Genomic DNA, 16,062 nt, shown 5'->3' with positions numbered 1-16,062 from the left:
TACTAGCTCTTGGCGTTCACAACACCTTTAAAGAGATCAAAGAAGCCCAACTGGTCACTCAGATAGCCTGGCTCCAGCAGACTCCTATGGGGCGCTCGCTGTTTAGGCGACTGGGGCTAGGTGGAACTGTGGAAATAGAGAATCGTACTGCAAGCATACCGGACGCAATTCGCCAGACACTAAAGGTTAGCTCCCTTCCCTGGAACATGGACCCCAACTTGCATGTGGCCTGTAGGGCAGCCCAGGCGAAGTATGTACAACAAAATTTAGCTACAAAATCCACAACGGTATACACGGACGCGGCTTCATATACAGGAAGCTCACATAACAGCGCAGTGGCGGTAGCTATTGATTCCAACCTAAAGGAACTAGCTAGCGCCTCAGTCAGGGACTGCACGGTAACCGAAGGGGAGAAGCTGGCCGTTGCTCTAGCGGTGGTAGCCGGGTATCGAAGCAACACGTCCCTTACCATTCTTACAGATTCGAGAGAAGCGTTCCGTAACTACATGAACGGCCGCATAGGTCGCGCCGCGCTCAGGCTCCTCCAGAGCACGTCCCCATCAAAAGTCACACACAACATCTACTGGGTGCCAGGACACACCGACATAGCGGGGAACGAACAAGCCGATGAGGTAGCTCGAGGGTACACGAGCCGAGCTTCCTCCCAATCGGACGATCTACCCGAGCGAGTCAGCCCTACGTACTCAGACATTCTCAACTACAGTGAAACCTCATTATATCGAACAGTTAAAAAATCGAAAAATAGTTCGCTCTATCCATAATTCTTAATATAAAATTTCGTAGCAAATACACGCAAGAGCAGCAAAATTCAATCAGAGAAGGCACAACAACTCGGAGGGCACCTACTTGGGTCACGTCCATTTATTTAAGTGCAAAGAACTGCGTTATCGCGGCCTGCTTTTTTGTGTTGATCGCGTTCCGTATCACGTCCTGTTCCACCGTTTGCAAACACTCAACAAGGGCAAACCCACTGCTCTCAATAGCACTGCAGTGGCGGTGCAGTAAATCCAATGCAGCAAGCACTTCTGGTGAAGTCTGAATGTTCTCATCGTCTGCAGGGTCAGCCTGAGCTTCGTCTGCGGGATGTTCAGAAACTTCCACAGTGATTTCGGCGTCCGTCAGTACAGCCGTGTTCGCCGCGATGTCGTCGCCGCCTACAAAGTCCTCTACAGTCATTGTTGCGGGCATGTCACCAACAAAACGCGAAAAATCGTACCAGGCTCATTCCCATCGTCACTTGATGCACGGGCCTCTGCTGGAACTAAACCTGCGTGCCGAAAGCAGTTGGAAATCGTTTCGCCTTTCACGCTCGATGCAGCTTCAATGCTCCCAGCAAGTCGATCTTCAAATCCTGCTTCATAAGAAGCTTCACGAGAAGAGTGTCAATCAGCCTCCTCTTGTAAACTGCCTTGAAGGCCCTGATTTTATCTTGAGCTTGGTCTTTAACGTCAGTGCTGCTCTTTTTTTCACGTTCATTGCCATCACAGCACTACGCACACCCACGCACCACACTTGACACGACGACCGACGCAGCCTCCGCCGAACGCTACGACGGCCACGCCGCGACGCCGCTGCTAAATGCGAAAGACGCAAAAACCAAAAAGGCAAAAGCAACATTCGATCGCGCCGCTGCCGCCGCTGCTGAAGCAGCGCTGCCAGTGATTGTAAGATGCGAACGATTTCTTATGGTCTCAGAGGTTACCTTTGGCTGTCAACTCCCAATGCCATCGTGGCATCTGTGGCACTGTCAGCGCCTGCGAGGTAGTCCTGAATGTTTGCTGCGCCGCACAACAAACATGTAGTGCAACGAAGCCTGCCTCCTACTAATAAAGTGAGGTAGTGCTTGGCGTCGCGAAGTTCGTAATATCCGTTTTATGCCGAACCACGTTCGCTATGGGAAGTTAAAAATACATGTGTTTAACAAAATAATTTAGGAAAAGTTCGATATATTCAATAATTCGTAATATGCGTGTTCGTTATATCGAGGTTTGACTGTACTATAAGGGGGTACAGATCCGCTATCCGCCGCCTCATCGGGATCTAAAACAACAAGAGGCAGTGTACTGACGAAGACTGCAGACAAGAACATTCCCTAACCTGCATATCCTAAGCAAAATTTACCCATCACAATATCGGGACACCTGCCCATGGTGTGGTAGCAAACCTTCGTTATACCAGATCACGTGGCAATGTAAAAATAATGATAGATTTCGTGAAGACCCGAGTGCGGAACCGTGGGAGAGCCGGCTCTCCAGCAGCGATCTGGATTGCCAACTAGGTCTGATCCAGCACGCCCAGCGAGCAGCGAAGCTCAGCGGAGCCCTAGAATAGGGGCACCGACCCTGTGAGAAGACGGAAGATTGACCTCTTCTGCTACTAGCACAAGACCTTCCTAGAGAATTTAACGTATTTCCTATCCTATCCTATCCTTTCTTCAGCAAGAACATCTTATTTGCAGAAGCCTTCGCTATAATATGCTATTTTAGTAATCCTCGGACTTGTTTTGGGCTTCTGTCTAGAGGTTGTCGAGGACACCAAAATTGATGGACTCATGATGTATTATTTAAGCATACAGTCAGAAGCATATTCGTACCTTATGAGAGTTAGCTTGTTTTAGCAACAAGCGCTTCCGCATGTAAAAAAGTACATGTCCAACGTTTCCTTCTGCCGTACGCACCGCGAAAAGGGGGCGTTGTGTTGCTGATTGCTAAGCTAGCTCGTCGCTCTTTCGATCCAAAAACTAAGAGGAAAACCCAAACAAGCATACGTTGACGCGAGAGCATGCCTTGCAACATTCGAGGAGCAGTCAAAACTTTTGACCAAAGTGGTACCTCTTGAATTGCTGTTGTATGTGTTTGTTAGCCAAGCTTAATTATTTTTGACTGGTAAAGCATTTTTGCAAAACTATGTTTAGTCTGGCCATGCCCAGCACATGAAAGCATGCGCCGCCGCCACTTCAGTCACACCATCGCAAAGCCCAACACAATTCAAATTCACTGCCCACACCGAAGAGCCTCCCAGCTGCCGCAGTCTCAGTCTCGCCTCGCCCGATCGACTCCCAAGCCTAACCTTGTGTTTTTTAGTGCTTGTCTAGCAAATGACTTGTGAGGGCTTCAACGTAAATACACATTATTTATTATTTAGTGTGTGAGCCCTAAACTCCCGCAGGAATGTGCTGATTCGCGGATTATGACTGCACCACCAGTGTGTTTGTTTACATAGCTTTTCTATATGACTGGATGTATGCTGCTTGTTCGCACGGCATAAAATGCAAGCTGAGCTAGCAATATCAAACCTATCCAGTTCTTTTCACATCAGTTGCACCTTTATTTCTTTTTGCAAACTACAACAACGCTGCAAAAAGAGGCCGTGGATGTTACATACCCTGCCTGCGCCGGGTACCCACAAGTGGCGCTGGCAGCTGCGCTCGCCAGACAAGGTCACATCGACGCTTCCTGCTCAATATGTACACGCTTTGCGATGTAAGCAGTCGTCAATTTGGGGTCACTACTGTCACAACTGCACTTGATGGCCACATGCAACCACTAAAGCTAGTGAATGCGCGTTCCGCAATTGCCGAAACTGTAGACCATAACCTCGCATACTTGCACTAGGCCTACTCTTTGCGGAACGGGCCGGCAGTTCAGTGCCGACTGATATTTCTGGCCAAGGTCATATCTGATGAGAACGGGGAACATATTGTCACGTGGTGGTGACAATGCAGTAGGCCACGTATGGACAGGTAGGTGTAGCACTGAAATTCTTTATTAGACTGACTTGCGCCTGCAAAAGAACTAAGCGATTCAGCGGCAGCGATAGCAACCAACGCGCTTACTGGTCATAGAACAGAAAATGCCTGTCGCGCCCATCAACACTCAATTTAAAGGCGGTGAAGAAATATCTAGAGAAAGCCACAAACGGTGACTAGCATAACCTGGAACATTGTAGAAACACACACGAGTGGTTGGAATCTTCGAGATACATCTCGATGCATCTTGCGCCAACAACAAAAAAATATGATAAAGCGTAGTCTCACGACGAGCATGAACAAATAAAAAATACAGAATCGATAGAATCAGTGATAAGGCCTCATACCGGCAGCTGTAGAAAAAGAAGAAACAGAGATTTAAAGAGTTCGCAGCAATATATTGACTGCGCCCGCACAAAAGTTGCCTTTTTTTCCTGTTTGTGATACTGTCTTGTGTGACGTCCCTACCCAGTCTGCAAAACTCCTTGTCGCCAATGACACAGACATTGCTCCATTTTGTTTTCCTTTTTCTAACACAGCTAAGCTACAGGTAAGTGCACCTGTTCAAGCCGTTAACTCATTGGGGCGTGAAGTTCTCCTGCTCAGCCTCAAATCAGACTAAAACATATCAGGCGACCGTCTGTTGATCAGTTCCGTCAGCGCTGCGAGGCCGAAAGCCTCATACGATGATGATAGGCAACTGTTGGTCGTGCTGGCGTCATCGCCGATGTAAAGAGACAGATCGGTGCGTCAATAAGCTAAGGAACCTAACTGCGCAACCCACTGACTGTGGCCGTGCCTTATGCTGAACAAAACATACCGTAAAAACCCGCGTATAATACGAGTTTTTTTTCCAACTTTCAGCGTTCCAAATTTTCGCCTCGTATTATTTGCGGATCCCAACCAAAATGGCAAAGTTTTGCGAGAAGTTTTGGTTTCGTTGTTGCCGCGTGGCTACGGCTTGGCTTTGTTATCGATGTGCGGCTACGGCTTGGCTTCGTTGCCCTAACGTGGCCGCACCCCGCAGTGGTCACGACGTCGAGGTGTCGTCTCTTCGTTGTTGGGTCGTCGAGTGCGCACAGCATCAGCGCATGTGCTCTCGTGCAAACCACGGTTCGCGAAAAAGTGCACGCTTTTTTCTTTAAGTGAACGAGCAAGATGCCAGGGTCTCGGAAACAGTACTCGGCTGCTTTTAAGAGAAAGGTGATTTTAGTTGCTGAAAACATCGGCAACAGTGCGGCCGGGAGGCAGTTTGGCGTCACCGAGGGAAGCATTCGCGGATGGCGACGACAGAAAGAAGCCCTTTTCGCGTGCAAGGGAATGCGAAGAAGCTTTCGCGGGCCAAAGAATGGCGCATTCCCGGAAATTGAACTCGCTCTGACGGAGTTCGTACGAGAACAGCGAGCATCGCATCTAGCTGTGAGCGTAGAGCTTATGCAGGCAAAAGCTAGGGAGCTTGCAAGGGAAAAGGGAATTCCGAGCTCCGCCTTCAAAGCAAGCAAGCACTGGATACATCGCTATATGTGCCGTGCTGGATTCTCGCTACGCCGGCGAACCTCGATTTCACAAAAGCCGCCCGAATCCTTCGAAGAGCTGCTGGTGGCTTTTCAGCGCCACGTGATTTCTTTGCGAAAGACCAAAAACTTTCAGCTGGGGCAAATAGGCAATGCTGACCAGACGCCGGTTTACCTAGACATGCCATCGCCCCTCACCGTCCATGAGAAGGGCTCTAAACAAGTTTGTATCCGGTCTACTGGAAACGAGAAGACGCGGGTTACAGTCATGCTATCGTGCACGGCAGACGGCCGCAAGCTCCCGCCCTAAGTCATCTTCAAGCGCAAGACAATGCCGAAAGGTGAGGAGCTGCCGAAGAATGTCATCGTGAGATGCCATGAAAAAGGTTGGATGAACGAGGATCTTGTCCTCGACTGGGTGAAGTCAGTGTGGTGCAAACGGCCCGGTGCACTGTTGTCCTTTCCATCCATCCTCGTGCTGGACGCGTTTCGTTGCCATTTGGCCGACTCGGTGAAGAGGCTGCTAAGCGACTGCCGCACAGAACTTGTTGTGATTCCGGGTGGGATGACCTCACAACTTCAGCCTCTCGACGTTTGTGTCAACAAACCCTTCAAGGACGCAGTCAAGCGATGCTACGCGGAATGGATGCGGTCAGGTGAGCCTGCAGTGACGCCGGCCGGGCGGCTGAAGCGAGCATCGCCAGCCACGCTGTGCAAATGGATTGTGGACGCGTGGGCAAGCATCCCAGAGGAGCTTGTGCGCCGTTCGTTTAAGAAGTGCGGCATCTCAAACGCCCTCGATGGCACAGAAGATGAGTACCTGTGGGATGATTTGTCCGACAAAGAAATTTCCGAGGAAAGCGCTGCTGAAGATGAAAGTGATCGAAGTGTGAGGTCCGATTTCAATAAATGTCTTGTTTTTTCTCTCTCGTATTATATGCGGTAAAAACTTTTTTTTCCATTTCGCGTCTCCAGAATTTCACCCCGTATTATATTCGGGTTCGTATTATACGCGGGTTTTTACGGTACCTTACTCTATATCGCTTTTGTGCAGTAACAACTTTGTCAAGCACTTGTGCATGAGGGACAACCGCTGTGTCCACAGCCCAAAAAAGAAAAAGACGTGTCTTTTGGTATTGTAGCCTGCATAACAGACGACGCTCTGCCGCCTATTTTTTTGTGACGTCACATGAGCATTTCGAAATAGCGGTCAATCTCGGTGGGAGGACCTTCCTGATTCAGATTTCTACAACGGTTTTTTCTAATATGAGCTGCGTTCTAGGCACTAGAACTTTGCAAGTAGAATCATAGACTTGTATATTATTCACTGAAGTATAAAACTGCAATACATCGAACGACCCTGTCATCGCCCCTTTAACAATCGCTGTGAGCATTGCTATGCTCCATGGAAAGCATTGTTTCCAGTGGCGCGTACACTGGCAGCAGTCCTTTTTGCATGCATGAAACAGATTAGCGACTGGATGAACTGCAGGACATCCCCAGCCTTGATTATAGTTAAAATCGTAGAGTGTGAATGCCCTATTTTTTCAAGGGGCTTCCAACCTTGAAACCCTGCAGTGAATCTGCTGTTTCACCTTGAGAGTTATTACACTGTCAATATGGTCGGAACCATCTTGCAGGGACACATAATCGGCGATGGCAATGAAGTTACGGCCGCACTCTTTGCGTGGCAAAAGGTAGCGATTGCGATGATAGTGCACATTTCCCAATTGCACGCAATGGCGCTCTCAGATTTCTCCACAAGAGCCTGTTTTCACGACATTATGCAGAGTTTTCACATCATATTTTATAATTCAGTCAGACAAATTTTCGTGGTAAACATCTACAGAGAGGCGCTAAAGCTATCGTATCCGATGTACCACCGATAATCAATCATTATATCTGGTTTATTTTTACATTGGGTGAATGGAAAAACTGACAAATCCCAAGAATTTGATCACTGTAAGCGGTACATCATTGTACCTAGTATCGTTATAAGTGGGTTACAATATCACCCGCATATAATACGAGGTGCAATTTTAGGATAGCAAAAGGAAAAAAGTTTTTATCCACGTATAATGTGAGCGAAGAAACACGAGTAGAAGTATCGATTTGCACAACATTTTGCAGTTGCCCTGCGAAGTGTATGCCCTCTGCGCTTTCGCATCCAATGCCACCTCGCCATAAGAGTCACGAATAGTGTCACGCATCTTTGTGTGCTGGTGCTGATTCGCTCACATTCACCCTGACAATCGCGGAAGCCACATGGTGTGCAGTTTGTTCTAAAACCAGTAGGCCGCTTCCAGCTCGGAGGCTAGATGGCAGTGCACAGCGCACAAGCTGCCAGCTAGCATGCACCATGCTCTCTCTTCAAGTCTAGCACCACACACAGTCATGCGGCGTGCGCACTTAGTAAGTGTTCTTGGATTCAGGGTCTTCGCTATCATCGCCATCTGGCATTTTGTTTGCCGAAATTCACTTGCTAAATACATCTTCCTCATACCTCTAAACGCGTTCGGTATCCCGCATTTCTCGAAGGCATGACCGACGTGCTCCTTGGCAATGCTAGTCAAGTGTCTGATTCGGCTGTTGGGCGTGGCCAGCATGGCTGGAGAGGCCCATGAGAGACCCATGCAATGTGCTGAGTGATTCTTCTCCATCCTTAAATCGTGCAAGGTGGGATAAACTGCCTTTTGGTCGCGTGTGCGTTGTGGCATTGTGGTTGCGAGAATCATGGGGTCAGTGCAGTGAAACCAAAACCATCGAAACAGTCAGCCAACACCACCACTAGATAGCGCCTCCTCTGGTTGGAAGTCTGATGCTAATAGCGCCGATTCCTGAACTGTGAAGCTAGGCTAAATTTCTTCAAATCTGCATATAATACAGTTGAACCCAGATATGTCGAACTCGAAGAGAATCGCAAAATAGTTTGACGTATCGATAATTTGGTATACAGAAATCGGCTTGAGACACTGTTTGCAATCGTGAAAAATGGTGAAAATCAAGAAAAACATAGAACTGTCCGAGAAACTTTACCTCTTTTTAGGTGAGTGCTGCAGAGGCTGTGCTGATGCAGGATTCCCCTTCTTGGCCAGAAAAAGCTCGCAGTTAACATGCGAAGTGCTGGAAGCAGTGGCCATTAATGATTATGGGGAATCCTGCATCAGCACCGCCTCTGTGGCACTCACCGAAAAAGATATGAAGTTTCTCAGACAGTTCTATAAGTTTTCAGTGCCCTAGGTTTTTTTTTCCATTTTTTCTCATGCTTTGGTTTCATCTATTCCGCCATGACTGTGTTTTGGGTTATTGCCCCTTGCTCTCTCTCCCCTTATTCCTTTATATTCCTTACACCTTTCATTAAAGATCACTTGTTAGTTCAGCCTCGTGTCATCTTGTCTTCTCTTATGTGCGTTTTTACATGTTAGGCTGTAGTTCCACACTATCATGAACCAACTAGCTCAGATTCAGATCATCCTGCGTGAAAAATGATACTGTATTTGTCGTGTAATAAACCCGCTCTCATAATGACCCCACCCTCCACTTTTGCAGCCGAAAATTCAAAAAAGAAAAAAAGTGTTAGTCGGTGGCACTTCCCTCTGTTTCGGCTGTCGCATCACATCCATAGCTCATTTATTGGCAGTGTGCTAAGATGCTGCACAGCGATGACGTCACAGAGTGTATTTTTTTACTATGCTTTTGATGTTAACTCTGCAGTGGTGGGGAGAAATCTGGCAGAGTGCCCAGGATGGCTTGATTGCACAAGCCCTGTTCGATTTTTCACGCCGTGCTTGTGACGGGCAGAGTCCACTGCCCCAAAATCATTGGGAAGAAAGACGGCTGCAAATGATGTTTGAAGCAAATAATGCTAAAAGCAGGTGTCATGATCACAGCTGACCGCAGGCTTTCGTTGTTTCATAGAGGCAAGAATGGGCGACTCGCAAAAAAAAAAAAAAAAAAAAAAAACATCCGCAGCCGTCATAGTTTACACTGTTCAGCATGATGATAAGGATGGTCGACATCACAAAAAAAGAAAAATAGGTGCTGCTTCTTATTGTCTGCAGCCACCATACCTTACGCTATGCCACACGTTCAGCACGACACAAGACGCGCATCGCATGTCACCCGCCGCCTACAGAGGGTTCACAACACAGACTGGAGAAAGTGCCCAACTTTCTGTCTGCCACAGGCTGAGCTGGCTTGTCGACACTAGGGTTCCTGTATATGCATATACAGGAACACTAGTCAGTGCTTGCGTGGTGCGTGCTGCAGTGAATGAAGACAGGGAAAGAGAGAGGAAGGGGAGAAAAAGCTCGGCAGAACAATGGGCCCACCCTTGCGTTTTGCTCTATCACATTGCTTCCCCTTTTTTGAACACCACGACTACATTGGCTGCGCCTGCTCTGTAGCAGCCGTTGATAAACTGGTTCGCTCTCTTTCCTCCACGCACATGGCTTACCAATGTCGCAGTGCTGGCGGGCGGCAAATGATCATCGCAGATGTGCGCACATGGCGCCGAACTGTTCTCTCTTATTCCTTCCACACGTGGCTTGAAAACGTCTCGCGGCAAACGGCTGAGGGTGATGCGATCGTCTTTGGGGAAGGCGCACCTTCCAGTGTATGGTGCGGAGTTTAATATATCAAACGACGGGTGAAATTGGAGTTCGATATACGATGCTGCTTTCCTATACTTTTATATGGGATTTTCAATAGGATATTTCATGAGTTTAATATAACTGAAATTCGAATTATCCAGGTTTGATATACACGTTCTCGACTGTATGAAGCACAAATCAGACACAATAGGCAAACAAAGCTCATATTATACGCGGGATTTTACGGTACATACTGCCTTAATTTTAAAACAGAGGATATCGCAGTAGTACAAGCAGACAGATGGCACTGCAATAAAACCCCGGTAATACGTAGTTGGCGGGGACGCGGCAAAAGTACGTACTATCTAGCAGTACACCTTAACCGATTACAACGAATTTGCCATTACTCACCCTCCAAAAGTGAAGAAAAAAGCCAGGCACTGCAAATTTCCCGTGAATACACATACGTGCACTTTATTCCCATCCTGCAGACCAGAAGTCTGTCATTATCAATTGCCGCCATGGCGGTCGCGCGGTGACAACAGCAGTCTTAAGATCAGCGAAACCGCGAGCAAGCTTCTCCATAAGGCCCATCTTCTCAGCGAATGCTCTCATAACAGTTAATGCCTGAGCAGCTTCAGTCACAGTAGGGCCTGAATCGGCTCTTTCCAAGTCATCGCCGCTGTCCTCATTCTCGATATCCTCATCGCTTCGGGGAGGGGCGTAGTGCCGCCTGTTCACACACACACTCACGCAACGACCGCTTTGCAAAGCACCACAGCTCAATACAGACGATGCAATCACCGGTTGCGCACCACATCCACAAAGTAAAGAAAGGCAGATAGGCTACATCCGCTACGTCGCAACTGCACGCCTGTACGCGTAGCGCGAAGTCAAATGGGCAGGTTGGGGTGACTGTGATGGTTACTGCGATAGGGCTGCCAACGATATCGAAGCGGCCGATTCTGGGCTGCCTATTGACATGAACATCACCGCGGCGAACAGCCAGGAACAGCGTTCATTGGAACATGGTCAAAATAATCGCATACTTTCTCTGGAATACTTTCTAGTACACTATAACTGTATAACTGGAAGTCAGCATGTTCAGAACGCTTTTTGGAAAGGTGAAAACGTTTTGCGTCGCAGCACGGCATCAGCCAAACTTTAACGAAAAGTGTGTATTAACAGGCATACACTTCACGAGCCACTATGCTTTAAGCGGTCGACCAATCATAGGTTTCAATAGCGGCTCAGCCGGGGAATCTTCACACCTACGTTTTAACCGCAACTACTTTGTAAGCGGGTACATATTAACGAGGTTTCACTGTATCACTAAGCAACTTGTGTCATGCCTACTATGCTGTTCATGACAGGTGCAGCGCGGCCAGTGTAGAACCAGTGTCTGCGCTGTTTGGCTTTGTTCTATATGTGTTGGTGCTTTCCACTGAAACACTGAGGGGAAGAAAATAAAATAAACGAGCATAAGGAATGCCCTTTATGTACTTTTGTTCCATATTTCCATATTTCATCCGTTTTCAGCCACATCTAATGTGTTAGTATAATAATGCATGCATACCTGGCCGCTTGCACTGCCTGGAGTTGCCCTCCTGGCAGCAGCAGTCGGTCGAGCAAATGGTGCAGCGGACAGTGGGGTTGGGCCATGCAGCTCGGACGAATCGCTGCCTGATGTTTTGGGCGAAGAAGATGAGACGCCTCGGGCAAGTGACCTTGGCCTTCGAGCAGGTGAAGGCGATGCACTATCTTTTGGGGCATCACCACTGGCATCTGCTACTCCTGCACCCCCAGCAGACTTGCGCCGTGGCTTCTGGCCCACACGTCACCCAAGACAGGTCATGAACATGCAACAAAGGGAGAAAGAAGAGAAGAACAAACAGCATTCGTCACCTAGTGTGAAATATAGCGTATGCCTATTAACAATTATTATTAAATAAGCTCTGAACACACGCATGCCATAGAACGACTAATTCCATTGGGAAATGTGGCTTTTTAATAAATAGATAAACTACAACAGTCAGCTGTTTTCCTTGAAGTCATCAGTCAGTTCCTATATAAGGTAGAAAACAACAGCACTACACATCTGTCCGAGAACACCCACCTCTCTTCCCCAATTAGTGCCATCTGCTCTTCCTTCTAGGAGGTGAAACATCATATTCCTGGTTTTTACAACATGTGCACATGTGCGAAAGCCTTTAAGCTCTCATCGTTGTCAGCAGGAGCTGTCCACAGAGGCTGTCGGCAGAGGGCGGCATGGTTTCGAGAGCTAGAGCTAAAAATAAATTAATAAGCAGTGCCTCCACCGGGAATCGAACCTCCATATCTTGGATCCCCAGCCAAGCGCTTTACCAACTGCGCCACGCCCCAGATCATGAAACACTCTTCATAATTCCTCTTATCTACTGTGAGGATGATAGTGGGATTCCGCGAGTGACCCCCTTCCCCAGATACTGCGCCTTTCCTTCTCTGTAAACGAATTATAGAACGCCAGTAAACTTTGATGCCTTCCATGATATGCTGGTTGTGTTCGACAAGGGGCGTGCGATGTATCGTCACAACAGGTCATGACATCACCAGGTGATTCATGCATATATGAAGCTGACCCCGCAGGGCGTCCGATCAAGACGTCCGTGCGGCGCCTTCCATTTGCCGCTTCCTCGAACGCCGGATCACACAGCAAACAGAAGTGATCCAGATGTCTAGGAGGCGTTAGCACAGCAGGCATCAGCGGCGTTTGAAATTGATTTACAGGATAGAAAAGGTGCAGTATCTCACAATTCTCCGTGGACACATGTAGTACGCCATAAAAAAAGGAAGGAAGGTGGAAGTGAAAGAAGAGAGGGAGATAGAGGTGCTGTGTGGAGGGCTACGATCCACTGCGCTATAATGACTTTTGCCTCGTCACACTTTAGTGGTCCAAAGTGCCCCCTAGAAATTTTTTACGCTTCACTGACCTCACAAAAGAACACAAAGTAGGCCAATACTACACCCAACACTTGCTTTATAATTATATCTGCAATGGCCGATAATTATGACAGTTTCATCCAACAATTTTACACTACACAAGAGACTCAGAAGTTGATTAACAGTGGCGATTACTTCAGTGCAGGGAAGAATTGTATTTACATTAACACCTATAATGAGAGCTTCTTTTTTCTAGGATGGACCATCTAAGAATGCATCTCAAGTTATTTTCAGAAACAAAAAACAAATTCCTACTAAATAACTATAATCTTTGTTGTTCTCCTTTGCTAGCACCTCCTAGCTGTAAAGAATCTGCATGGTGGAATTTTCATTTTAGTGAATAGACAGCTCATGTTTTTATCCTTCCCATACATGGGGGGCTAGCCTCAACGTATCTGTATTGCTTTAAAAATCAACAAAAATTAATGTTTTTAAATATCTTTCATAGTGACATTTGGAGATGGCTATGAGATGCTGGACATTGCTGGATGCTGGTTGATGTTAGCTCAATGTTGTGCCCCTTTCATTCTTTTGCATGCGTGCAACCGTTGTGCTGTTTCAGTGTCACGACGGGCTACTGCAACGACTTTTTAATGTTCACAGATCAAGAAATTTTAATGTTATTCTTTCATGGCATTTCAAGCTCCCATGTGAAATTTTTCATCTTAAATATAAGCATATATATCAATATGAAAAAATCTGTCATATTGATAAAGTATATATCAGTGACTCTCAATATGTACCTGTGCACGCATACCTAGCATCTGGACCTGGCTTGCAAAGATGTGTCATTTATAACCTGGATCCTAAGGCACCTCCAAATGAGGTTATGGCGGATCTTTTATCAGACACGCACTCTGTGCTAAATGCCTGCCAACTAGGTAACCGAGGCACATTTCTTCTACTTTTGAAGGGTCCTTTAGAACTCCCTACTCATTTGTTCTACAACGGACTGGTCGTTCATCCGAAGCCTTTCCGGCCTGCCCCAGTGTTTTGCTACCGATGCCTACGACAAGGCCACATCAAAAAAGTATGCCCTGCATCCGAGGACACTTTACCAAAACAATCAGCGGACGGCCTCCCCTCCTTCACGTGTCCGTTCTGTAAAACAAACGATCACGACATTACGTATCCCAAGTGCCCTCGCAAGAAACGTCGTGTAGTACATAAGCCTACTTTTGATGCAGTCAAGATTTCAAACCGTTTTGCTGCTCTATCAAACCACACAGAGGAGGATAGTACCGACTTGACGCCAACATATTTACCTCCGCCCTCTCAAATCCGCTCATCTTATGCATCTGTTTCGAAGCACAGTTCCCGTACTCTTCGTCAAACGGAAGATGAATTTCCACCAATTAGTTCCCCTATGCCTAACAATATTTCTGTCATAGATGAAGAGATTGCCAAAGTTCGCCAACAGCTTGATCACCTTTGCAAACGTCGGTTAATCTTACTGCAGCGTTTGCACCAATCGCCTGTTGAGCCTACACGTCAAGTACATCATCGCTCTAATGAGTACAGTCATTTTGAGTCAAATTATGCCCAACCTCAAAAACCTGCAGCTACAACTTCAATGACATCACTGATTACACTGCTGCAGAAACTGCCTGAAATGATAGCATCTGTTCTGCAAACTAGTGGCCACTAACCATAAATCCCTTATAATGCAATGGAACTGTAGAGGTCTCACTAACAAACTACCTGAATTGAAGCTCCGTATTCAAGAAGGAAAACTTAATGCATGGGCTTTCCTTTTACAAGAGCATAACGCTATTCCACCTCTATCTGGTTACTGCATATATCACTGCCCCTCGATACCCGACCGCCGCAGTGGTCTTGCTCCCGGTAAAGCGGCAATATATGTTCATTCATCCACTCCTCATTCTCCAATAGACCTATCCCGTTGGTGCAATACCCGTCAAGAAGTGACCGCCATTATTACTAAGCCCCAACGTACTCCAGTTATATTGGTATCATTTTACGCACGACCGATATCTACTGTACTCAACTTTGGATGGCTCACACATCTGCGCACCTCATACCCAGGTGTACCCATACTTGTTGGAGGAGATTTCAATGGACCGCACACAGCCTGGGGTTATATACAAGACTCTAAGCGTGGACGTCAAATTTACGACACATTTTTTGACCAGTCGTTTACACTTCTCAACAGTTTGACAAAATGTACCCGCCCGCGTGCACCGGCGTCGACTCCGGACCTTACGTGGTGGCTAGGCCCTGGGAATCCTCGCTGGAATTGCGAACCAGACTCCTGGGGCAGTGACCACTCCCCCATTCTAATCGATTTTACCTCAAGCACACTACGTAAAATTCGCCGCAAAATTCACATTACTTCTTGGGATACTCTACGTACAGATGCTCGCCTCATCTCAATAACTCCTGATTCGGCACTTTCTACTTTCATGCAAGTTCTAAATCAGCACACCATGTCTTCAACCATCAATGAAGACCAACCAAACCCTGACCTTCACCTCCTTAACCTCTGGGCACGGCGCAAGCAAATGGACGTATACGTCAGTCAGCATCCGTCCAATAATATTGCCATAGCAGAACTTCATAAACTAACCGCTAAAGCCCGTCGGTATTCTAAGCACCTTCTACACAAACGTTGGACAGACTGGTGTTCTCACATAAGTACTCCGATCGGAAACCGCCACCTATGGCGTGTTTCATTCAATGGAACGAAAACCCTCAGTTAAAGACTACGCAGAGAGTATTCGAATAGCCCTGCGTCTTTCACCGCAACAATTTGCCAAGCAAGCAGCTCTTCAGTTCTTCCCCAATTATGACTGCCAACCTGCACCGGTTCCACTCAGTCTCGACAACCATCTCCCAGAAGATAAGATCACGAACCCTTTCACCATGGCTGAGCTGATCGCTGCGATTGAAGATATCCGCCCAAACACCACACCCGGTCATGATGGTGTGCCTTATACACTATTCCGCAATCTAGAAGGTGAATCATTGACCTCACTTCTGAGAATTTTCAATGAAATCTGGATTTCCAGTGAAATGCCACCAGATTGGAAACATTCTGTAGTAGTTCCCATACCAAAGCCCGGAAAACCACCTACAACCCTTGGTGCTCTACGCCCGATTTCTCTCACCCCAACTATCTGTAAATTGTACGAAAAGCTACTTGCCATTCGAATATCCTGGTGGCTTGACCATCATCACAAATATTCGT

The 16,062-nt window shown here is 47.1% G+C and overlaps 1 protein-coding gene across 7 annotated transcripts in view; it reads right to left on the bottom strand.

Moving 5' to 3' along the window:
- Window positions 1-16,062, bottom strand: part of LOC146182998 (uncharacterized) — a 185,209-nt gene that overhangs the window by 77,320 nt on the left and 91,827 nt on the right. For 6 of the 7 annotated variants that reach the window (XM_084609011.1, XM_084609015.1, XM_084609016.1 and 3 more), the window contains one exon: window positions 11,452-11,700. In XM_084609011.1, the coding sequence (XP_084465137.1) occupies window positions 11,452-11,700 (249 nt within the window). The remainder of the gene's footprint in view (window positions 1-11,451; window positions 11,701-16,062) is intronic. The other variant, XM_084609014.1, reaches the window with a different exon arrangement.

This window comes from Amblyomma maculatum, chromosome 7 (genome assembly GCF_055883805.1).
Source record: "Amblyomma maculatum isolate TAMU_Amacu chromosome 7, ASM5588380v1, whole genome shotgun sequence".
Taxonomy (NCBI): domain Eukaryota; kingdom Metazoa; phylum Arthropoda; class Arachnida; order Ixodida; family Ixodidae; genus Amblyomma; species Amblyomma maculatum.
This window is presented reverse-complemented; position numbering and strand designations above follow the sequence as displayed.